The sequence below is a fragment of the Ursus maritimus genome, assembly GCF_017311325.1.
Source record: "Ursus maritimus isolate PB19 chromosome X unlocalized genomic scaffold, ASM1731132v1 scaffold_X1, whole genome shotgun sequence".
In the NCBI taxonomy this organism is placed as follows: Eukaryota; Metazoa; Chordata; class Mammalia; order Carnivora; family Ursidae; genus Ursus; species Ursus maritimus.
This window is the reverse complement of record NW_024423319.1, coordinates 20,682,176-20,707,534: the sequence shown is the minus strand read 5'-3', so window position 1 is coordinate 20,707,534 and position 25,359 is coordinate 20,682,176. Positions and strand designations below refer to the sequence as shown.

At 49.7% G+C, this 25,359-nt stretch overlaps 1 protein-coding gene across 4 annotated transcripts; it reads right to left on the bottom strand.

Annotated features, from left to right (window-relative positions):
* Positions 1–65: 65 nt before the first annotated feature.
* On the bottom strand, positions 66–22,824 carry IDS (iduronate 2-sulfatase). 4 transcript variants are annotated; one of them, XM_008690239.2, is made up of 9 exons: positions 22,601–22,824; positions 22,051–22,187; positions 21,229–21,406; positions 18,262–18,350; positions 16,488–16,688; positions 14,552–14,722; positions 10,324–10,450; positions 8,012–8,185; positions 66–4,750 (listed from the first exon to the last, which is right to left on the bottom strand). In XM_008690239.2, exons 1-9 carry the CDS (start codon positions 22,695–22,697, stop codon positions 4,278–4,280), a joined length of 1,647 nt encoding a protein of 548 aa, XP_008688461.2. In that variant the 5' UTR covers positions 22,698–22,824; the 3' UTR covers positions 66–4,277. The 4 variants fall into 4 exon arrangements, with proteins under 4 accessions (XP_008688461.2, XP_040484129.1, XP_040484133.1 ...); XM_040628195.1 differs by lacking the exon at positions 8,012–8,185; XM_040628199.1 differs by lacking the exon at positions 16,488–16,688.
* Positions 22,825–25,359: the final 2,535 nt, after the last annotated feature.

The window sequence follows — 25,359 nt, the reverse complement described above, 5'->3', positions numbered from 1 at the left end:
ATTTATTCAATTCCCAGATTGGGAAGGGTCTCCATGTTTAACAGGAAAAAAAAAATCAGACAGGAAAAGAGCCATTTGTTTATTTTAAGAAGTGAAACCCATAACCAAAATTTAAAGGGAAATTCACACAACTGGAAATACAAACACCCAACAATTTTACAAAGAGAACAATGATCAAGGTCACTGAAAAGCAGAGAGTTACAGGGTCAAACGGATACCACTTTCACCTATTGTCATTAGGGGTGGGGGCTTTTTGGTTTTATGGTTTTTATTATTTGTATGCTTGTTTGCTTTATTTTTAGTTTTACTACCCTAAAGTAGCAGGAGAGTGGGGAGAGGGGCCAAATAGAGAAGGTTCTGACAATTTGGCACTGAGACACAAGCCTAAGAGAGTAACTTGAAATACATAAAAACATTGTATTCACAAAGTTGTTCATCACAGCATTACTTACAATACCGAAAATTTGGAAATAAGCTGAATTTTCAATCATTGAAAGAAGGTTAAGTTAATTATGAAAAGCTACAAAATAAAATATATTACTGCCAGTATAAAGTATCTTTGCAGAAATCTGTAGTAACCACATATAATATTTAGTGAGAAAAAGAAGAATATAAAACTATAAGATAAAACACATAGGATGATCACAGCAATGTAAAAAATTCATAGCCCAAAGAAGGCAAGATATTAAGTGACCACCGTGGGGCAAAACACTGATGCATTTTCTTGCCTTTTACTACATTTCTGTTTTCCAGTTTTTCTATAATTAAACACTTTAACTTTGTGCTCAGAAAAAGATACCTTTTTTCAAAGTGGCCACAAGACTCTTTAGCAATGTTCCTGTTCATTTCACACCACGACACAGTCTAAAGTCACAGACTGCCAGCCTCTTGGAGATGGAGGGGGCGGGGGAGTGAATGTGAGGCATGGTCATGAATGGAAGGGGAAGGGGACAAGCTAGGGTGGGCTGGGAGGCAGGGATCGGCAAGGGAGAGTCAGGGACCAGTGTGCACACTGGTCGGCCAAGGAAAGGGGCTTTGTGGAGCCAGGGAAGACTCTGACTGCTCAGCGAAGGTCTGTGTGGACCCCGTAGTAGGCACTGGCGGTGTTCGCAGAGGGCGGGGTCAAAGAGGGAGTTCAGGAAGACACGTGGATTCTTCTGGAGCAAGGGAGGAAAGAGGAGGGGGGGTAAGCTACGTGGGAAGGAGGTGAGAGGGCTGGTGATGGTGATGGCACTAGTCGTGGGGGAGGAGAGCACCAAGGGCCAGAGGGCGCTCCCGGTGCCGCGCTTCAACCGAACAGCCTTGGCGTGCCTCCAGAAAAGCCTCTGTATGCAAACACGGGGTGGACAATCGAGGGATCTGCCAACCGCTGGGTGGACCCGGCTCACGTTCAGAGTTAGGGCCACTCCGTTCCACTTTCCACCACGATGGAAAGGTTCTAGATCTGTGCTCTCCAATATGGCAGCCGCCAGCCACATCGGGCTGATGAGCACTTGAAATACGGCAAGCCTGAGATTCTGCTTTGGAAATGTCTGTTTCATTTCAATTCATTCAAATAGTCACGTGTGCCCAGTGACCACCGGACGCACACACCTAGGGGCGGTGATTCTCAGGGGAGCAGCGTCATTTGTAGGAAACGCATTCTGAGGCCCCACCGCGGCCGCGATGATGCAGCAGCTCTGGGCGCCGGGCCCGCTCGGGGAGTTTTAGCAAGCCCTCAGGTGGTTCTGATGCACTCTCCTGTTTGTGAGCCACTGAAACGGCCACTCAAACTTTCTGGGCTCGCTCGTCCTGGTTTCATCTGAGCTGTATGCAAGAACCCCGCTCAAGCGAAATGGGGCTTTCTACAAACGAAGTGATTGCAGGGCCATGAAGAAAACGCGTCCAGCTCAGCAGGACGAGAAAGGCTGTGCGGAGCCACAGAGATGTGCTCACTCTAGGCAGAGTCAGGATAAGGAATGTGGTCAGCTTTGCCGTCTGAAAACCAGAAAGTGGCTGCTCATCCCAACGTGTGTGGGAGACGTGCAAAAGGAAAGAAAATGTGGCTCTACGCTGGGTTCAGTGTCAAAAACAGTAAACACCCATAACCTGTGAGACGATGTGGAAGAATGTGCCACTGAGCGTGAAATGCAACCTCTGCTTCTAACAGGAGAGAGACTGTAAAGGGAGGCCGAGAGAAACCAAAAGCGACGGAGAGCTGAAGCACTCTGACACTGTGTCCTCGCATAGAAGAGATGAGACGGAAGCACTTCCAGGACAGACAGATTGATGCACAAAAGCACCCCATGCAGACCCAGCCCCGGATGTGGCTTTGGTCACATGGGTGAATTACTGCCAAAATGACGGCTGCACCCCTGATGTATCTGTCACTTCACTCTTCTCTCTGGTGCAGGTCACCTTTCAACTTCAGCAAGAGCAGAAGTGGGAGATTTTTGATACTACAACTGTGCTTCAAGAAATAAAGCAAGAAAAAATGATGAAGTGTGCACACCGTGGCCAACGAGAGCAACAAATGGATGTGAAGTAAAAGCCCGTGTTAAAACTTATCATTATAACTGGGGAGTAGGAGATAAAGCTAAATACACAGAAAATATGTCACAAGGAATTTACAGACTAGATTGTAAAAATCTTAGTGGAAGTGATGAGAGTGATAACGAGGATGAGGAAGGAGAAATAAAAGGCCCAGGGAACCCATCTACTAGTAAAGCTGAGGCTTCTAGAAGAAAGATGAGCCTCAGGATCCGGAGAGATGAATAGGGCCCTTCGCTCTTCAGCTAGAAACTGCTGTTGCCAGGACACTAAGTCACTTAATCACTTCGAAGATCATTGTGTTACCATATACGCGTCTGTTGTAGGCTAATTAATAAAATAAACTGTCTGAAATTACTAATTTGAAGTCATCTTTTACTATAATATCTTGCCTTTTTTGTTACAATTTAATACACTTAAGTAACAACCTAATTTGCGGAAGAATTTTCTTTCACGAGCATTTACCTTTAACCACTGAAGCACTTGTAAAGAGAATTACTAGAAATTACCCACTTTGATACAGGACTATGTAAGATGTTTATTTAGAATGTGGTTACTCCTCTGATGACTACTGATAACTGATCGCTTCCACATGTTATACATATGAGTTTTGACCATCCCATCCTTTTTAAGATGATGTAGGCTAAAGCTTATTATAACTACCACCTGCCTTTCTGGTTGCTTTCATATTTAGGGAATACAGAACTATATTCTGGGCGATTAGAAATTACCTAATATTATCCTAAATGAAGTTTCCACAATTCACAAAATAATTCAGAATCTAATAAAATCAGAGTTGTTTCTTTAATTGGCAATTAAAGGTAGAATATTTCCTGCCTCCTGGATAAATGGATACCTGCAACCAACCATTCCTGAAGAAGGAGAACACTAAGAGTTTTGAGTGACTCAATTCATGGATACAGTCATGCCTTTAAATGTTTTCCACTGTGAATAACAGTGCCTTTCAATAGGTGATCTTTGAGGTCAAGGGTCATATTACTTGCTAACAAATCATTATTTGGGCCAGAAGTTCCTGAACATTTCTAACTGAATTTCCCAAATATCTCCTGCCTCTCGTTGACTGACAATTATTTATTATTTGATGTAGAAATTCCACATTAATCACTTCATGCGTATTTTGTCTTTGGATTTTAAAAATTTGCAATCTTATTAACAAAAGTTAAAGATAAGACTTTAAGGCCTTAGCATCTAGCATTATTATTTAACTTCACATTTTACAAACCTGAAACCTGAAATATTCACATAATATTTTGAATATATTGGACTAAATACATTATTAAATTATAAACAAAAGAACCAGGGACTTCGTGTGAAACCTAATATAACATATGGTTACTTTTTGAAATGTACTAAATTCCAGAGATAATTACAGTATTTCTTAAGTATAGTGTTATGTTTGGTTATTCCGGTCTTGATGGCTAAAAGCATGACAATTTTCAGTTGCTCCCTTTACACTTATTCACTCAATAAAGAAGCTGTGATTATCCAAAAAAATAAAGAATGGTTCAGTCCGATTACCACATAGAAATTAATAAAGACTCAAATTAATAAAGAATCAAAAGGCTGGGCTATTACATAACCTTAAGTCAAACTGTTGATGCATGCTTTGACTGCCTACCCCTCGGGTTGCTTCCAATATTATGGGTGATCACCAAATAAGCAGCCCTAACTCCTCCCCAGCTGGAAGGGAGTATGTGATACCTGCCCTCCTCGCTAGCTGGAAGGAGTCATGGCATCAGTGATCGGAGGAGGTCTCTGCCCTGGGAGTCATTATACATGTTGTGGTCCTGCAAAGGGTCAGAATCAACAAAATACAGTTCCCCTGCATGGACATCAGAAAAGTTAGCCAGAAATTCATGGGGATTGAAGTCAACCCATACAGTGTACCGATAGTCTATTGTGCGTATGGAATAGCCCATGATCTTTATATCTTTTAAGCTTGGCTTGTCAGAATTCCACTGGGGAGAATCTGCAGGCCGGGGGTACTGGCTATAGGCAATAGATTCACGGGGATTACCACGAAGGGACGGGTCATCTTCCAGGTCCTGGAATCGGAAATGCTTCACAAGGCTCTGGCCTTCTCGGCACAGCTCGACATGAAATGAGGGAACAGGACAGCGAGGTGGCACGTGCAGTCCCGCAAGTCCCACGAGCGTCGGGGAGAGAGAGAGAAGTTCCACGAGGTCCATGACTTGCCGGCCTGAAACGGGAAGTGATCCAGCTGAATGGATGACTTTACAGAAGTCTGCACAGCAAACAGGATGAAGAAGGGCACACGTATGGGCTCCACAGGTTGTCTTTTGTCCTTCTGCATTTATTTTGGGCCCACGAGTTTAGGAACGACACCAACTTGGCACCTCACCCCACTGGAGGATGCAAAATGAAGGTGCCCACAGCCAGTTGGCACTTGTCAAAACCATGTGAATTTTGGAACCACCAGTGTAATCTGATTCAGGCAAGGATCACCAACAGAAGCCCAAACCATTGGGTAAAAATCTGTTAGGAGACAGGCTATTCAGAGCCTCAGTAGCACCACCCTGCAGATCACTCCCTCCTGGATGTCAGCACATCCCCGTTAGACTGTGGCAGACTATAAACAGCATCACATCTGCCATCCTAACCACTCTGTAGTACCCCGTTCAGTAGCATTAAAAACATCCACACTGTTGTGCAGCCGTCCCCACCGTCCATGTCCAGAACGTGTCTCATCTTCCTGAACTGTAATCTGTCCTCACTGAACACTCCCTTCCCATCTCCTCCTCCCCCCAGCCCCTGGCACCCACTATGCTACTTCCTGTCTCTATGAACTGGACTCCTTGTGGGACCTTGTGTAAGTGCAATTACACGGTATTTGTCCCTTTAGGACTGCTTCTTTCACTGAGCACAATGGCCTCAAGGTTCCCCCATGTTGTAGCAGGTGTCAGAATGTGCTGCCTTTTTTAAGGCTGAGTAATCTGCCACTACGCAGAGAGACAACATGTGGCTTCTCCATTCATCCGGCAACGGACACAGGTTGCTTCCATCTTCTGGCTATTGTGAAGGATGCTCTGAACATTCACGTACAAGTCTTTGCTTGAATGCCTACATTTAATTCTGTGGGATACCTACCTAGGAGTGGAACTACGGAGTCACACAGTAACTCTACAGGTAACTTTGTGAGGAACTGCTAGGCCATTTTACCTCCCCACCAGCAATGTGAGGGCTCCACTTTCTCCACGCCATGCCAGTGCTGCAGGTTTCTATTTATTTTGAGAATGGGTATGAAAAGACATCTCACGGTGGTTGATCCATCTTCAAAGTCTCAATCCTATACTTTACATTGATTCCTGTTAAAACTGATGTGGGCTTTGTGCCATCATTCTGGCCTTTCTGGATCTTTAAGAGTTTGCTTTATACAGCCCAACTGTATTTCCTACACGTTTGATAAGTAAAAGAAAAAGAAAAAAAGTAAAGCTTAAAAAAGATACTTTCTACAATGGCAAGACCTGGTTGACATGAGCACCTTCAGCAGGTGATCGAATCTGGCACCACTAACAATGGTGAAGGCCACCATAAAGTGCCCACACTGTGACACGATGGGAGCACACAACCTCACGTATAGTGCACGTGTCAAAAATGTTTACCCTGAATCTAGTCATGAGGAAGCCATGAGACAAATCCAGACTATGGGGTGCTGCCCAAGACAGCTACCTGGAATGCTTATAAAAAGATGAGGTCAGGGAGAAATGGGGGGCCAGATCACATCAGGCCTTGCTGGCCATTGAAAGGGCTTTCCCTCAGTGAGACAGGAGCATAGGAGGCTCCAGAGCAGGGCTGTGACACCACCTGACTTGGGTTTTAATGGGATCATTTTTGGCTACTGTTAGGAGGAGGAACTCCAGGGGACTCAGGGCACAAGCAGGAGGACTTCAGGAAACTTGCAGGGACACAGCAGGACATATGGCGGTGTGATCCAAGGTGGCAGCATGAGGCAGTGACAAGCAGTGTGGCCACACTGAATGGAGAGCGACAGGCTTGTGGACAGACTACGTATCACATATGGAGGACGGGAGACAGGCAGGGTCGGGAGGATGTCACAATTTTTTGGCCTGAGTGAACACGGCCATTCCCTGAGAGGGGAAAGAGGGTCAAAAGAAAGGCTCACAGTGAAAGGCCAGAAGCCCAACTCAGACATGTTAGACTGGCCAAGTGGAACAGGCTGTCGGAAATCCCAATCCAAAGTTCAGGGAAGAGACAGAGGCTAAAGATGAAAGTGGAGAATAAACTGGGAACAGTGAAGTTACCTGAATTCATGACTTGCTGAACACCTCCCCAAAAGTTTCAAAAACATTCTCAACCCGTCAGACTTCTCCAAGCAAGCAGAGGGCTATAATCATGCCCTGATGGTTTAAGCTTTTTATCAGTGACTTGAAAGAAGACTTGAAAAAATGAATTGAAAGAGCAAGCATGCAGCACACAAAAATCAAATAGAGAAAATAAAATTGGGCTATATGCAGCAAATTTGGAAAGACCCAGAAAGGCCAGAATGATGGGCCAGAACGACAACAACAACAAAAAACCAGAAATCAATATAAAGGGCAAGATTTAGATGTTAAATAGATTTAGATGGATTGAATGCAGAAGTCCAGAAAGAGGGCAACCTGGTTTCACAGAGTTCATGTTTTCAAAAGTATTCTAACTCTAACTCGTACACAACTCATCTCTGTGCTGAGCAGATCAACTAAGGAAAGAACTGACCAAGAACCTACACAGGTCGCCCCATGTGGCAGCAAGGGGTATCTTGTTCCAGGGACATTTCTGGAAATGTTTTCTCAAAGTGGAGCTTTGGGGAAGGCAGAGACCGGGAAGGCAGAGACCAGAGTCTACCACTGTGAAGGAACTGCAGACCTGGGGGATTCAGCCTAGAGAAGAGAGGTATCGGTGTCGTTTTCAAGGCTGGGATGGACTGGCACGTGGAAGTCAAAGTAAACTTGCCCTTCACTGCTGGGGAGAGCAGGAGCAGAGTCGCCTGGCAGACTTTATAGAGCCAGTGGCTCACTAGACTACTGAGCCGCCAGGGTGGCAAATGCCTCCCTCACGAAGGGCTGCTTCCCTGCCAGAAGGACACAGGTAATGGAGTTCCGCTCATCAGTCCGGGTGCAGCCCCTGCCCTGCCAGAGTCTGCTGCCCCCTTCCTCCGAGCTTTGGAGCACGTGGTTGCCAGCGCCACGACAGTCCCCCTCATCCTGGGGATGCCACCTACTCCTTTGTTCCCTCCCATCTTCCAGGCTCCTGGCGGACCGGGGCCATAGTTGTTGGCGCTGGCCCTGCAACTCCTCCCTGACCCATAGGTACTCAGGAATGCCAACCCTGGACAGGAAGACTGACCAGATAAGCCCTGGGCTATGAATCAGTGAGGTCCTTTGCATATGAAGTAGAGGGAGTTTACCATCAAGCAATACCACTTCAGCATATTTTATACCTGGCTCCATCCGTTCCAAGACAGAATCAAAAGGGTCGATGTAAGGGAAAAGCTTCTCGCCTGCCTCTGGAAGCGGAGCTGTCCTCCCGGGAACATAGAACATCAAGGGCACACGAGTAGTGACATCAAAATTGCTGTATTTGGCCCATTCTCCATGTTCACCTAGAGCCCACCCTGGTTCATAAAAAGCACAGAATAACAGAAAACAAATAATGACATCACAGCTTGTTCATTTTAGATACCATTTCATTCCCTGTTGTAAAAACCAGAGGAAGCGAAAACTCATCACATAGAAGAAATTCCTCTGTAATTACCACAAAAAAAGGTGATTTTCCCTAAATACTACTTTATTATGAAGTCAGACATTTGTCTTGAATGAGGAAACCTCTAAAAGGAAAAGGACATACTAAATTCCCAAATAAAACTATCTTCTTTTAGCAAGCAACTAACACACCCAGCTTGGGCCCTGAGCGCCCCCTCCACACGCCTCCCCTCCTGAGAGGGGCTCCTCCTGCCTGGGCAGGGATGCTGCTCGATCCTGCACTGCTTTCTCTGGACACAAGGCCCACCGGTTCCGCTTTCCACTTGATGGTGTGCACCACCAAACCATGAGCTGTGACGCAGCCACAATCACTCACAGTTTAAAAAGGCAAGGATATCTTGTTCAATTTTTAAAATACACCACAGACAAAAAAAACCCAAAAAACAAAACAAAACAAAACAAAAAAACAAGAACTTGATTCCAGACCCTTAACCTTCCTGAAAAACACAACCCTCTTAACCCTGACTGAAAACCTTCCTTGCAAAAGATAGCTTGAACACTCGAGCTGGAAATTTCCAACGTTGCATTTGAGTACCCTTGTTGATATAAAAAATATAAAAGACCAAGATTGAACATTGAGATTTCATGTTACAAAATAACCAAAGCCATATAAAGCGGCCATGTATGGATTCGAGAGGCTTTTGTGGTTCGGAGGTAGGCAGTCTCAGGAGGGTCATTTGAGAAGAGCCATTTGTAATCACTGCAGCTGCCTCAGAGCAAAGAGAGCTTCTGAGCGGGCCTTGCCTTCTCCACGGGCGCAGCGGATTGTGTTAGCACTGGAAGAGGAAACTGTGCACTGACAAGAGGGGTCAGAAGTGGATGGCAAACCATTAGGGAGACAGAGAAACGTTATGATAGCTCCGTATATAACAAAATAATGTGGGTCTTTACAAGGCTTAAGGTAGGCCCATGAGAAATCACAAGAACTGTCCATGACATTAAGTGGAAAAAGAAACTAGGGGACAAAACAGTTTATAAGCACAATCGATCCTGCCTTGTTCCGTGACTATATATTACGCATGCACACACGCACATGCACCAGAGCCACCTATATGTGCACAACCAAAGGCTGGCAAATGGACCCCAGGTCTGTCAGCACCAGTTCGGCCCAGGCAGGTGGGATAACGGGGCAGGGTGCTCTGGCCTTACATTATATGCTCTATATGCTTTTTTCTTTTTACAATGACTATATGTTGATATCGTCCCGTTGCATAGTTCATGATACCAAAGAACTGTTTTCCTGTTTCTAAGTATGATAATGGTAGTATGGTTATACTTTAAAAGAGCTAAATTTTTCAGAAACCTGAACCACCTGGGATTTGCTTCAAAAGTATCTGGGGGTAGGGGAGGGGTGAGGATGAGACAAACAAGTTGTTCGGAGTGGGTAACTGGGGAGCAGGGTGATGGGGACTGGGGGTTGTTGTTTATCCTCTATTTTTGGACCTGTTAAAAATTTTCAAATTAAGAAGAATCTTTTTAAATAAATTGTTTCCATTTTTGGAAAAAGTGGGAAACTGCCTTAAAAGAGATAAAGTATTGCAAGCCCCAGGCTCTTGGCAGAGAGAATATGGGGACTGGGGGTGGAGGAGTGAAGTCAGGTCTGGGGGCCTTGTTGGGCCATGCCAGGATTGTTCTGGATCCTCCTAAGAAAAATTAAAAGTTCTCCAACCCTCTAGATTGGAAGCATGGGTTAGAAGAGCTCCCCACACAAATGGAGGGTACATGCTGAGTTCATCAAGAAAAAAAGGTTGCTACAATGTCCCCACCCAAGCATCCAAGATGTTCCTCGGACCCAAAAGAGGCCCCGCCTCTACGGAGAGAGGTCCTAGGACTAACAGGCCATCATAAAAGCACCCCAAGACCCCAGACTTGAGGCTCTGCTGATTCCCAAAAGAGAACATGTCTGTGCTTAATGCAGTCTAGAAAAGCACATTTCCCAGAGAAGTCCAGATGCTCTGAGTGACTCCCCAGGGCACTGGAAAAAGCTTACCATGATCTGAGACAAATGCGATGATGGTGCTGTTGGCCAGCTGGAGATCATCCAAAGCACTCAAAAGGTGGCCAACCTGCGTATCCAAATACGAAATGGAGGCAAAGTAGCTCTGGCGGATTTTCCGCTGCACGTGAAAGGAGGAGGAGAGTGAGTGCGACTTGAACCATAGTGTTGCACACACAGACTGCTGTCACCTGAGTGCTCCTCCACGGATGCCCCTGACTCCCTCAGCCAAAACATAAACCACATTTCCCCAACATCTGTGTTCCTGGGCCCACACACTCCTGGCGAAATCCGGGGTTCACAGCAGATCCAAAAGGAATATTCTTTTCTAAGCAAATCAGATTTCACTTTAGGCCATGGGTCATAGTGGACGGATGTGCCACTTACGGTCCCTTTCTGTGTCCTTCACCTATTCTTATGGGTCCCAGGAGGTGACCATGTAAACCAAAACGCATCCCCCAGTCACTCCAAACTCTGCTGAGGGTGGTGCCAAAGACCCCATGAAGCTCAATTCCTTACCCAAGGACTAGAAACCGGGGGCTTATAACAAGAGAAATGTACTGTCTCCAGATTCTAGAGGCCAGAGGCTGAGATGCAGGGGTCGGCACAGCCACGCTCTCTCCTAGGGCTCTGACGGAGGGGCTTGTCTCATGCAGCCGCTGACGGTGGCCAGCAGCCTTGGTGTTCCTGGGCTTGTGGCCATGTCACCCCAATCTCTCCCTCCATCCCCACATGGCCTTCTTCCTGGGTGTGTCTGTCTCCTCTTCGTACAGGGACACCCATCATACGACTCTAGTATGACCTCATCTTTACTAATGACATCTGCAATGACCCTAGTTCCAAACGAGGCCCTATTCTCAGGTACTGGGGGTCAGGACTTTAGGTTTTCGAGGAACACAACTGAGCCCATAACAATGGCCATGGGTGGGTCTTTCCTCTGACTATTTTTTAACCCAGCAGGACAACAACTGCTTGTCCTCACAGACTGTGGCTGTCATGTGAGGCTCACACCTAATGACCTCCAAGCAGGCAGGCAGAAGAGGAATGCAGGCACCCAGGCTGGAGGCCAAGGGAGGCACTAAGGTGATTCCAGGCAAGCCGATGCAGAACTGTGCTGCACACGAGTGACAATCTGACAACAGCCCAGAGCTCCTGCCGGGGGCTCGAGATGAATGGCGCTAGATCAGGGCTGGGCACATAGGAGGAGCTCGACAGATACTTGTTGAGTGAACAAATCGAACCCAGACCCACTGCTGTGGTCCTGAAAGACATGCCGATGGAGCAAGAGGGGAGTGCGGGTCTGGGAGGAATGCAGGGAGATCCAGTAGCAGTGCGGGCAGTAGAGGGGGCGGGAGGGGAAGGACACGAGGACTCCCAGGCTGACTCCAGGTTTCTTGTTCAGATGGCGGCACCATTCGATGGCATGGGGAGCACAAAAAGAAGAGGAGGGGGAGGAAGGAGAAGAGAAAGAGTGGGAGTGGCAGCATGGCCCCATGGGGCCTAGGAAGCAGAGGTCTCCACGGGCACTGGCATGGCAATGACCCTCACAGGCAAGTGGACAGACATGTCTGAAACAGGAGCAAGACTGGGACAGGAGGGGAGAAGGAGCAGAAAGGTTCCAGTGGGGGCCCTGGGGCTGACCCAGTGGAGCGCAGACACAGAAAGAGGGGTCTCCTGTGTGGAGGGGGGCAGAGGCCCAGGCGGACCAGCAAGGGGGCCTAGGTGGAGGACGTGTCCAGGAGGAGTGGCGCCGGCCCACAGTGAGAAAGCAGCAGGGACTTTGGGAAGGTTAGAACCCACAAGGATGAATTTTATTTGCCAAGGAGGTCAGTGCTGACCTAGGTGAGAGTGCTGAGTGGGCTGGGGAGGCAGGAGGCTGGGCAGAAATGAATGAAGAAGGGACGCGAAGGCCACATTTCACTCCTTCTCCCTTGAAGGGCAAGTGAAGGCATGGTATCATCTGCTGAGAGATGGTGAGGAGGCGTGTAAAGGACAGGAGGACAGCAGCAGGGGTTCAGAGCAGCCGCACGGGGCAAGAGAGTCCTGAGCAGAGAGTCCTCGTGGATGGCACTGGGGCTGGAGGCTGGGCCTCTGTGTCTCCACCTCAAGGCTGCACGGACTCAGTCCAGCAGCCTCAGGACTTGGGCTTGAGAGTGGTGGCTGGACCGTCTTGTGATCGGGGCACAAGTGTACCGAGGGGCTGGCAAGAACAGTAAGCCATCTGCCCAGGAGTGAAGCCTAGGGGGAGAGAAGTCCCCATTCACAATCCCCAGGATGCATGTGGGGAATGAACATGTGGAGTGAAGGAGCTGTGAGAAGAGGAGACTGTGGTCAGGGTGGTGACAGAGGAGGAACCAGCCTGGGAGGTGACACACCCCCGAGGGTGGGCCCTGAGGTCACTGGCTCTCATGGAGCAGAGCGAGAGAGCTGGAGGCTGAAGAGGGCAGAACTGGGAGGCTCAAGAGTGCAGGGAGATGCGGTCTGGGCGCAGATGCTCAAAGCTGCCAGAGAGCAGTGAGCAGGGCCCAAGTTCAAGGTGAATATGGGGCAGGGAGCAGCACACAAGCATACCAGGGAGGTCCTCCGGGCAGCGACAGCACCAGTAGGCAGGGATGTAGTGGGGAGGATGGCATCTGAAGGAGCCCTCACATGTGGCCGGCACTGTCCTAGATGCTTTTGCAGGCTCGCTGTGCTCCCTGCTGGAAACCTTTCTCCACCTCGTCTCCGTTTTACAGATAAGGTAACTGAGGCTCAGAGAGGTAAAGGGACTTGCCAGGGGCTGTGCAGCTGGGATGGGGGAGAACGGGAATTCGAACCTGGGCTGTTTAGAATTGACGAGACAAACCACAAGGCTCTGGCATTCTGTGTCTCCGGGGCGGGGGCTGGAGAAGGAATTCGGGCTCCTCTTGGCACCGACTGTGTGATCTGCGGCAAGTCACACCTCCCTGCCTGTAGTTTCCCACCCTGGATGACAGGGAGGGCACATACCTCACTCAGTTGCCATGGGGACCAGGGCAGATGGCACACAGGAAACACTGAGCACCCTTCCTGGGACACAGTCCACTTTAAAGGGACATTTTAAGGGACCGTCACGAACAAGGCATGCGGTTGCAGCCTCAGAGATGCCATTCGAGCAACGTTGCTCTCAGAACCCCTGTGACGGGAAGTCAGGGATGGAGCCACGTGACGAAGCCGCTCCTTTCCAAACTCCCACCACCACCAGGTGAACCTCGGGAGTCTGATGGACACAAGGGGCGCACACCCCTCACCACCCGAACCCTCACTGTCCAAACAGCTTTGAATAGCAAGAGATGCCTGGATATTTTGTTTTGTTTTGAACTATACCCTATGGTAGTATTTTCAGGCTTCTGTGTGCATCGGAATTGCCGGGGGTGCTTTTGCAAATGCCAGTTCTCAGGCCCACCTCCAGATCCCAATTCCCTAAGTCTGAGTGGGGCCAGGACTCTGTGATTCCAACAAGCCCTCATGGGGATTCTGACGCAGGTGGTCCAGGAAGCACCCTTTAAAACCACTGCCCTCTACCTTCCACTGCAGGCTACCTATTGGAGTATTCACACAGTGACGGAAGGGCAAGGCTGCATGTGGAATATTCCAGAAAGAGCACCAGTCAGCATGTTTTCTGCACTCCAGGGAGAGGGTGACTGATGAGTCAGCTGAGGAGTCTAACTCTGTGGCTACTCCACCACCACAAGATGGCAAAGGGACATCAGATGTTGCAGCTGGATGGCGCTGGCCATGTTGGCACCCCAGCTCCCTCTGTATCAAGAGTGACGGGTGCCTCTGCAGGCTTTCCCACAGAGGGGCCGTGCAAGTGCCAGCAAACCAAACATTCAGGGCTGCAGAGGAGCTGCCCACCATCCTACAGCTGATGAACTGTCACGTGGATTAAACGGTAGCCCCCATGAGTTCGTGATGGGTTGTCCAGGCCTCCTCTCTACCCCGGTGCCCACATCCAGTCAATCACCAAATCTCCAGATGCCCCCCTTCTTTGCAAGTGGAGACACGGCTTGGGAGATGATATCCACCCAGTACTTCCCGTATCCTAAATTCCTCCAGACCACCCCCCAGCCCCAGCACCTCGCAAGATATCTACCACAGAGAAGATTCTGAGTAAGACATGATGGGTGGGGTGGTGTCTATTGAGAAAAGTAGACATCATGCCATAAGTGCCCAGTAATTCCCCCAAATATGTCCTTGGTACCTGAAAATCCACAGGAATTGGGCCATAGGGCACACTGAGGTTCAAGGCCTGGACGTCCTCCCGCTGCCTGATGTCCATCCAGGGGTTGTAGGCCACGGGAGGGAGGCCAGCAGGGACCTGGGGGTCAGGAGCCAGGGTGATGTTCTCCAAGGGATACAGCTTCTGAAACTCCTTGGGGGAAAAGCACACAAAGACACCAGGTTGTCATTCTTCTGGCAAAGGCACAAGGCTGGAACTCTCCAGGTCTTTCTATTGCCTTTTCTCTCAGCCTGGGATGCGTTCACACGGTGGCTCACTGACACTCCCCAGGTACTTCCCCCTACCTGAAGGTCAGGCCTAAGGTCACTCTCACAAGATGCCCGTGGTAATGAAATCATGCCACTTGTTTTCTATAAACTGAGCAGCAACAGCTTTTTTTCATACAAATCAACGTATTCCTATTCCTCCTATTCCCCCAACTTCCTACCTCCCCTTCAGCTGGAAAAGGGGTGCAGGAGTGTTTCCAGTTCCCAAAACCTCCCTCAGGTTTGGCAACTCCCCGGGAGTGCTCACAGAACTTGGCACAGTCCTACCTGCGGCTACCAAACACAATTAGCAAAGGGCAAAGCCACATGGGCAAAGTAGGGAAAATCAGGCACAAGCTTCCAGAATCCTCTCCCAGTGAAGTCACACAGGATGTGCTTAATTCTCCCAGCAATGAGTTGTGTGACAGCGTGTGTGAAATGCTGTTGCCATGGAAGCTCATTAGAGCCTCAGCACCAGGGCTGTTTACTGGGGCTGCCAGCCCAGGCCCCCTCTGCCTGCACATACCAGTGCTACAGACTCCAGGCAGGAGAGCAGGGGTGTGCATAAACAGTGCGAGCACAGTGAGCCACTCCTCACTCGGCGAGCGGTGCAAACTCTCCCAAGATCCAGGTTCCCAGAGGCCAGCCAAAGGCCAACCTTGCAAGCAGGCCTTGCTCAGGAGAGCAGCTAGGCCTACTAGGTGAGCTCCTGCCCGCGTAAGAGGCAGAAGTGAGTCTCACTCCATCAAAGGGGACAGATCCAGCTAGGAAGGAGAGATCTCCTGGGCCAATCAAAGCATCAAAGAGCACGCCTTTGACTCTCTACTCCCATCACAAATGAGGGTCATTCTTTACAAAGTCAAAAGAATGGGCTGCTCAGGCCCAGGGAAGACGCAACACGGAAAAACTGGAAAAGATTTTTAAAAAGAAGAGACTATAAGGGGCGCCTGGGTGGCACAGTCGTTAAGCGTCTGCCTTCGGCTCAGGGCGTGATCCTGGCGTTATGGGATCAAGCCCCACATCGGGCTTCTCTGCTAGGAGCCTGCTTCTTCCACTCCCACTCCCCCTGCTTGTGTTCCCTCTCTCGCTGGCTCTCTCTCTCTCTCTCTCTCTCAAATAAATAAATAAAATCTTTAAAAAAAAAAAAAAAGAAGAAACTATAAGCTCTAAATGATGGACAGGTGAGCACAGCATTCAAGGTTGCAACAAGCAACGCAGTGTCCTGTGTGGAAGGGGTCTGACGTGCCAGGCTCAGGGGGAATGCCAATCACTGAAGAGGGTTTCACAGTCCTTGGAATTCTGCCCCAAGGACTGTCCCTTACTGCAGGCATTGGCGGCCAGCTCTGACTGACTTCTCTATGTTGATATTACCGTCCAACTCAACACGTGCTCCCGGAGTTCAAGGAAAAGAAACAAAACCCTCCAGTGGGGAGGGAGGAAGCCGAGCATCTCCAACAAGATTCTTACATGCCCTTAAGTCTACTTCTTAGCCTTGACCTCTGAATCCCATCTTCACACCAAGTACAGTAGCGCCACTGGGCATCCCCGGTGACCAGGGATGGCAGGACATGGCCCCACTACACCAACCCCTCCTTCAACAAATGACAGAACTGTCACAGAGGTGTGGGGTCAGCCCCTGGGCAGCTCTTCACCTTGGGGTATCTGAAGGGGATGTGCGGCTTATGATACCCAACAGCCAGGAAGAAAGGGTGGGCCGATGTTTTCGTCTTTTCCAACAAGCGTATGGCTTGCTCAGTGCTCTGTTTGTCAGGCAAGGTGCCCTCTGGCACATCCGCCACATCCACGGGGCAAAGCAGGTTGGCATGGAGTTCTCCATCTGGCCCCCTACATGTCTTTCAAGACAAAACATATCAAGTCAGCTCTTTAAATGCAAGAAAGAGAAGTCAGGAAGGTTCCATTTGGATCAGATTTAACATTCACAGTAGCAGCCCCCTAAGTCCACTTCACGTGCACTGGCCGGGCACACACAAAGGAGAACTAAGACAGGGAAGCACCTCCTCTTCTCCAGGCAGGGGCCAGAAATCCACCGGCACTTAGCTTCTTGCTGTTAATCTTCCATCTCCAGGTCGTAATTAATTAAAGGAAACCCATGGAAACTAATGATCAAAACAAATCTGTCTCCAGCTCAATAATTAAAAAAAAATAAGCCAATTAAAAAATGGGCAAAGGACTTGAATAGATCTCTCTCCAGACAAGACAGATAAATGGCCAACAAGCACATGTAAAGATGCTTCGTGTCATTATTCATCATAGAAATGCCAATCAAAACCACAATGAGATACTGCCCCACACGTGCTAGGATGGCTAGAAGTTTTAGAACTGGACAATGAAAAGTGCTGCCGAGGATGGGAAGAAACTGGAACCCTCATACATGGCCACTGGGGGTGTGAAATGGTGCAGTTGCCGTGGAAAACACTCTGGTGGTTCCTCAAACAGTTTACATAACCCAGCAATTCCACATCTAGGGAGACACCAAGGAAGTTGAAAACCTAAGTCCACACTAATACTTGACCTACCAATTCTACCCAAGAGAACAGAAAACTTAAGCCACACAAAAATCTGTATGTGAATGTTTGTAGCAGTACTGTTGGTAGTAGCCACAGACTGGAAACAACCCAAGTGTCCATCAACTGATGAAAGGATAAATAAAATGTGTTATACCCATACAATAGAATACTATTTGGCTATAAAATGTAACGAAGTTTGGGGGCGCCTGGGTGGCACAGCGGTTAAGCGTCTGCCTTCGGCTCAGGGCGTGATCCCAGCATTCTGGGATCGAGCCCCACATCAGGCTCTTCCGCTATGAGCCTGCTTCTTCCTCTCCCACTCCCCCTGCTTGTGTTCCCTCTCTCGCTGGCTGTCACTATCTCTGTCGAATAAATAAATGAAATCTTTAAAAACAAGAAAAAAAAATGTAATGAAGTTTGGGGCACCTGGCTGGCTCAGTCGGTAGAGCATGCGACTCTTCATCTCAAGGTTGGGGGTTTGAGCCCCACATTGGGTGTAGAGATTACTTAATAAAATCTTTAAAAAGAAGGTAATGAAATTCTGGGGTGCCTGGGTGGCTCAATCGGTGAAGCGTCTGCCTTTGGCTCAGGGCATGATTCCAGGCTCCTGGGATTGAGCCCCACATCAGGCTCCCTGCTGAGCAGGAAGCCTGCTTCTCCCTCTCCCTCTGCCTGCCACTCCCCCTGCTTGTATTCTCTCTCTGTGTCAAATAAATAAAATCTTTAAAAAAAGATCCCCACACCTGTCTCTGTCAAGTCATGATCACAGACAAAACCCACAAACTTCACTGTATGACCAGCTTGAAAGAACGTGCGGTATACCAACAGTTAACCTTAATCCTGCTAGACAGGAAAAAAGTAGTTCCTCTTCAGAACAGTACCCTTTTCACATCCTTACCTTGGTGTTTTCATACTTTTCAGAGGAGGGATGGTAAGGTGGAATAGACCAGCTATATGGAGAATCATCGCTATAATTGGAAGATATTCCTTAGGGGGGAAAAAAGAAAGTCATTAAATAAAACCCGAAGGGTCCTTCAATACCCTCCCCACTCCAAATTAAAACTTTGTAGACAACTACAGAAGCATCATCTCCCTTCTTTGGGACTTGTTTCCTCATCTATAAAATCAAGAGCTCAGGCAGATGGTAAGAAGTCCCCATTAAAGCCAACTTTCTAGGTTTCTATTTGAGTACTAAGCATGTGACCTCCCGTGCTTTAAGCCCTGGCAATTCATGCTAGGCTCTGAGGAAGAAACCCAAAAGGGTAGGATCGGCCAGCCAGCTACCGCAATGCAACCCTGCAGAGCCCTTGCTGGAGCCTCTCCTCCACCCTACAAAGAGAAGCAGGGGCAGCAGCACCACCATGGGCTGGGTGTGGAAGGGGAGGCTCAGGGAAGGTCAGTGCCTTGTCTGATACCAACCACATATTAGATGAATGAGCTGGGACTCAAACCCAGGCCTTAGGACCCCAGGTTCAGTGCTCATGCATGAAGCAGAAACCCACCCCAAGCTCAACAATCTACTTGGGAAGAGAAAAGAACAGTGAAACTATGGAAAGATGGCCAGCCGTCTAGAGAGTAGAAGGGCTGTGTGAGTCGGGGAGCCACAGAGGTGATAGGTCAAGTGAGGGTGGGCAGTAAGGGCTGTGAGGAGTCAGTGAAGCTTGTGTGGGATCCGAAGGGAAGTGTCGCCTCAGGGGATGAGACAGGAGGAGCGGAGAGGGTAGTGTGGGTAGAACCACAGGAGAAAGAGCGTCACCAGTATCATGACTGTCGGGGCAAGACCAGGCGAGGCGGGACTGGAGGGAAAGGGGGCAGTGGGTGGAGGGCTTATCATAAACACAGAAAGCACAGTGGAAAGAGCAGAAGAGGCCAACAGACCCAGGCTCACATGTCAGCACCACCCCTTACTACCCACACAACCTTGGGCAAGCTACTTGACTTCTGTAAGCCTCGAGTTCCTCCTCATGAAATGACGATGACCATAAAAGCCACCCCGCCTGCTGCTGAGGAGAGGACTGCGAGAGCGGCCAGCACAGGAACTGGCACAGACCTGGCAGTTGATCGATGGTAGCTGCTGTTTTCCTTGAACAGGTCCCTGCCTCAGAGACAAGGCCGTGAGAACAGAGGCCCAGCTGAAAAACGTGTTTCCACAAGGACTGCAAGCAAAGCTCTCGTTCTCTGGCTAAGACATGCTGCTTATTATTGCATGTACCCTCCCGTAGGAATTGAAGTCATACAGGCGGGTGGTGTCTGGTCTCCTCCCAGTGAGGAAGGACACATGGCTCGGGGTGCATACTGCTTGCTGTTAAGGAGCAGAAGCTTCTGCTTCATGATTCCAGGCTAATCTAATAATCAGCACCACTCGGGCCCTCCTTCGCCTCCCTTCCTGAAGCGCAACCTTCCCTCTGCTCTACTTCCTCTTCTCCCCCAACTTGTCTCTCCCCTCCTTGCTGTGCTCAGGCAAGGGCCATCAGGATGTTAAGCGCCAACTGTGGAAAAGTTCTGATGGTGGGCTTTGGGCAACACATGATTCCTACAGATTCACTTCCCAAAACTGGGCCCGACTTAGCCCAGCCAAATGTTATCCTCAACCTGGACTGGCCAGCTGGGTTCCAGAAGGCTGCTGAGCCTGCCAGTGTCACCAGCGAGCAAAGGGAAAGCTACTGAAAATGTGCAAGTCATCATCCTCAGCAATAAGCACTACTGTCTTATAAAGTGGGCTTTCAACCCACTTTCACACCCTTGAACTACTGGAACTAGGACGCTACCCTGGGAGGTAATCAAAGCAGCTATGACTCATTTGCCAGAGAAGGAATCTGAGGCTCAGAGAGGAAGAACGGTTTGCCCAGGGTCAACTGCACAGCTAAGAAGTGGCAGAGCTGGGACTGGGACTGGAACCCGGGAGCCTGGATCCTTGGTGCCATTGCCCATCGGTTCCCTCTGCAGAGACGTTCATCCCAGCAGTACGTGTGACAATAGAGACCTGAAATCAACTTGAGACTAAAGTACAGTGGATTTGTATGTGAGATGACTGTGCTGTTGTTAAAAATGACATGCATGAAGGGCAGCCATATGGGGAAAATCTTGTTTAAAACATTCACAACATAAAACTGAATACACGGGAAAACCTCAAATCAGAAAAAGAATATGCCTGGAATAAGGGAACATCAAACTTCAGCCCTCCTCAGTGCGGTGCAATTACAAGTAATTCTTACCCTTTAGTTTATACTTTCCTTCCCTCCCTCCCCCGCCAACTTTTTGTCAAATAATCATGCGTTACTTCAATAAGTTTTAAAAGTTTTAAAGTTTGTGTTTCGGCATTCTCATTCTGGCATTAAAAAGGGCCAGTTTATCAAGCCATGTTGGAAGTCAGCACTGGTGGCCCCTGGCACCCTTCAGGCCTTGAGCCCCAGCTTACACTCTTCTTGCTGACCTAACTCACAGACAATGGGCAGCCCCGCCAAAGTGCTGCCTCTTCACTGGCAAATTCTCATAGCCACCCTGGTCTCCCTTTACTGACAGGGATCCCGGGGCACAGAGGGTCAGTCAGGTGCGGAGCTGGGCTCATACCCAACACTGCCACCTCCCCAGCCAGTGCCCTTCCTTCTGGCTAAGAAGCCGTAGGAACCAAAGGGCACCATGACTAGTAGCTGAAAGAAAAAAAGCCCTACTACCCTTTTTCACTTCGGGTAAGAATATAAAGCTAAAGTGAGAAGTAGCATTTTGTACAAAGACAGCAATGACTAAGGAGGTGTCCACCCAGCCCAAACAGGTCTCTGCAAAGACAGCCCCAGCCCCCAGAGGGGGATTCCAGCTCTTGGGCACAAAACACAAAAGAACCCAGATTTCGGACAGCAAACAGTACCAGGGTGAAAGACTTTTCCAACCGACATGGTCACGTAGCCATTCTCCTTGAAGTACTGGGGGATGGTAGAGAAGTTTCCAGCATGTACCCTCCAGTAGGAATTGAAGTCATACAGGCGGGTGGTGTCTGGTCTCCTCCCAGTGAGGAAGGACACACGGCTCGGGGCGCATACTGCTTGCTGTTAGGGAGCAGAAGCAGAGGGAAATGTCCTCAGAGGCAACAGAGTCTGGATGCTAAAAGGTAACCAGGCAACCTCAAGAGTCCTCAGCAAAACAGCTTGGCAGCTGAGTCATGCAGATCAAAGCCAACCAGTGGGATAAGGGCCTCACGCAGACACTAGGAATAAGACTTCCCACAAAGAGGCAGGAAAGGACTCAGACTCTCAAACGAGCAGATGCTTGTGTCCTGTGTGATGGCGTCTCACAGGTGCACAGAGCAGGCAAGGGTCTTAAGGGCAACCCCATGAGTGCCACCATGGCAAGCTGCATAGTGCCTGCCCAAGGTCGGTTAGCAGACCTGAGAGTGGCATTCTGAAACACCCCTTCCTTCTTAGCACCAGGCAATCCCCTTTGGGGAAGAAAGCTGGGCAGGACCATCCTGAGCACGTTAGGGTCAAGGGACAACCTCTGCCCAAGCTTGAAGGCACAAGCTTCCTTGCCAGTACACAACCAGGTTTTCTCTGCCGTCATTTTCCAGACTGTGTTTCCCTCTAATAAAGAGATGCCAGGCACAATCAGTGCCATCGAACCACAGCTGAAAGGACCCCATCCCCCAACCCACTGCACAAAGCACACATCCACACCTAGAGGTCCCGAGACATACCTGGGCAAAGGCATTCTGGAAGAGGAGGCTGTGGGAAGCCAGTTGGTCAATGTTTGGGGACCTTATGAGCTTGTCCCCGTAACAGCCCAGGGAAGGGCGTAGGTCATCCACGATGATTAGAAGGACATTCAGAGGTGCTGTTCAGGAGGGAGGTGCTTCAGTGAGATCACCTGCACTGACAACGAACCCCCTACCCATGGTTGGTGCTAGGGTACTGAGTGGCCCTAGGCTAGCCCCTGCAACCTGGACACCCCAGCCAACCAAGCCAGGGAGGGTGGGAGTGGGTGCACAGAAGCCCCAGTCCTGGGTGGCAGAATTAGGCTCTGGGCATGGCCTCGAGGCTGGATGAGGGAGGGAGGGAAGGACAGAGGAAAGGAAAAAAGAATTTAGGGAGGGGGAAAGGATGGATGAGGGGGGAAGAAAGGGTAGTGGGAGGGAAGAAAGAAAGGATGGATGTTAGAAGGAATAGTAGGCGGGACAGAGAAAGTTAAGAATGGATGTAGGCGCTGAAGGAGGTAAGAGCCCGCAATAGCGAGGGCCAGGGCTGTACCTGTGGTCGAGTTGCTGGGCGCTGCAGACTCAAGAGAGGCGCAGACCGAGGCCAGGACCAAGCCAAGCCAAAGTAGACACCAGCCTGCCGGCGGCATTTCTGCCCCGGCGCAGCCACTCCGGGGCGATGGTGACAGGCTGCGGAGGACGGGCCGGCCGCACGCCCCGCGTCGCCGCCGCCGCCGTCTGTGCGAAGCGGCCGCGGCCGGCCCCACAGGCCCGGGCACGGGGGCCCCCGAATGCTAGTGCGCCTGCGTGCCTCGTACCCGCCCCGCCCCCTCGGGGGCGGGGCCTGGTAGCTCGCGAGGCCCCTGCGTGTGATCCCGGCCACAGGGGGCGGGGCCGGGGTTCGAGCGCAGAGCCGGCGGGCGTTGCCCAGCTGACCCGCCAGCCCGCGGGCAACTACCTCGTTGGGGAGCTACCGAGAATCTTTCCAGGTTGTTGCCAAAGATTTGCGATGCAACCACTGTCCTTAACCAGCAGTTTTCTGCCTCTTTGCCTTTGCTCGTGTTCTGCCTTCCACCTGGAAGCCCTTCCCTTCACCATAGAAGTCACACTTCCTCGCAGACCAGCCCAAATGCCATTCTCCGATGCAGCCCTTCCTCCATCTTAAAGGCCCCCCCCCTTTTTATGCATTTCAATAAGTACTTGTTAAGTACCGCAGATATGTACAGCAGGTACTGTTGGTGGCTTGGGAATTCTAAGTCCCTGCCCTGGTGGAACTTGGAGACAACAAATAACCAAATAAAGAATGGCAGTGGGCATGCCCCGTCTGGACAGAAATAAGGCAAGATGGAGTTGCCGTTACCGTCTGTAGGGTGGCCAGGCAAAGCCTCACTAGTAAAGTGACATTTGAACAAAAACTTGAAGGAGGTGAGGGAGCAAGCCACACGAATGTCTGCAAGAAGGGTGCTCTAGGCGGAGCAAGCAGCCATTGTGGAGAGCCTGCGTGATGGTGTTAGGGGACAGCACAGAGGCTGGCGTGGTTGGCAGAGTACTGGAGATGGGGAAGGCATCCTAACTCCTTCCATGGCAAGAATCGTTCACTGTCTGCCTGGGGCTGAAGGTTGAGAAGGACATCACAGTCCCTCTCTACCCCGGTCTCTGACTCACCCCCCCCACCTCCCAGGGAAATTACCTAACACAATGCCAGGCAGATTGCAGATCAATCTCTCTCTCTCTCACTCTCTCTCTCTCTCTTTTTTTTTTTTTGCATGCAGGAATACATAAATACTAGTATTGTTATCGGGGGCTTCCTATAACCCAGGCAACATTCTCATTTTCTCCTCGCAGTAACACCGTGAGCAAGATGCTACTACTATCATTCCTATTTTGTAGATCCAGAAATTAAAACTGAAAGAGGCTAAATCACATAACCAAGGACACACAGCCAGGAAGTGGAGGAGCAGGGTGGTTCCTTCCTCAGGAGGGAGCCAGAGCCTGCTCAGCGAGTGCAGCCTGCTGCCAGTTGCTGCCCCACCTGCTTTGCTGTTTCCTCGGGCGCCAGCGTGGGTGGCTGTTCACAGTGGAGCCTGGGAAGCCACACTGCAGCGTCTGCCTGTGCTCCCCAGACCAGAGCATGCCGAGTTCCTCAGGGTGGGCCAGGGCCAGCTCCAGCCAAGGACCCAAGCTATCAGGCCTCAGCGGGCACCTCAGCTGTCCTTCCTCATCCTGACACTTTCCTTGTGTTAGTGGCTGCTCAGGGTCCTGCACTTTCCCTCCAAAGTATGGCCTTAATGTTTCAGGAAACTCTGAGCCTGGTGTCACCAAAGACTCCAGTGCATGTTTAGAAAATTTCTCTTACCCTTATTTCCTCTTTACTCGGCATCTGTAATACTTTCTCATAGCAACAGATGTCTCCTGTGAGCTTGTGATCTGAGGACCTCATTGTACTAGACTTGTCTTTATCAAAAAGCCATTAATAAAAAATTATTCAATAAACCCCAGGGTTAACCAAAGAAGGGAATGAGGCAAGTCACACACGGTTCCTGCCTCCAAAAATGTCTGTTCTTTTGTGGACCTCTTTCAAGCTGGGAAACATTTCCTGAGCCACCCCATCTAGGCCTGTGGGTGTGGGGTGGGGATATATGAGGAATAAGGAGGCAGACTGGTCCTTGCCGGCTCCCCACCCTCCACCCCAAGGACTGCGCAATCTGTGGGGAGGAGGACAGCAGCATAACCAGATCACTGTCACACAGGTGGACTTCTGATTTGTCAGAAAGAAAAGTTTCTCCAGAGGAAGCAGAAGATAAGTTCATCCACCCCAACGTCGATTCAAGCACCCTCCAAAGTACTGCTGAGGTGTTGGAGTACATCAAGAAGGGGCAGCTGGAAAGCCTGTTCCGTTGAACAGCTGGGCCTCTAGTGGCAGATATGAGGGGCCAGATATGGGGTGTATGATGCATTTGAGATGGAGGCTCATCTGTATCTCTCTGGGAGAGTTTAGATTTGAATAAGGGTGAACAGCTAGCATTCACGGACAGCTGTGGTGGACACACCGAAGGTGACCGCCAAGGAGTCACGCCCTTGTATAATCCCCTCCCTTTGGGTGTGGGCAGAACCTGAGCTTCTAACCAATAGAATATGGAGAAGGTGAGAGAGTATTTCACATCCGTGACTACATTCTGATGTATGTATGAGTCCATCTTGCTAGCACACACAAGAGACTTCTCCTGCTGGTCTTGGAAAAGCCATACCGTAACTGCCCCTGGAGAGGGCCACATGGCAGGGAACTTTGGAGGGCCTTTGTGACCCGAGGGG

Bases quoted from the DNA above. Each gene is read 5' to 3' on its own strand.
- IDS (XM_008690239.2), bottom strand. From the start codon at position 22,697: ATGCCGCCGGCAGGCTGGTGTCTACTTTGGCTTGGCTTGGTCCTGGCC. The intron at 16,689-18,261 runs GTAAGGATGTGA...TTGTCTTGAAAG, and splicing joins AAAAGTATGAAAACACCAAG to ACATGTAGGGGGCCAGATGG. The intron at 14,723-16,487 runs GTGAAGAGCTGC...TTTTCCCCCAAG, and splicing joins TCCCCTTCAGATACCCCAAG to GAGTTTCAGAAGCTGTATCC.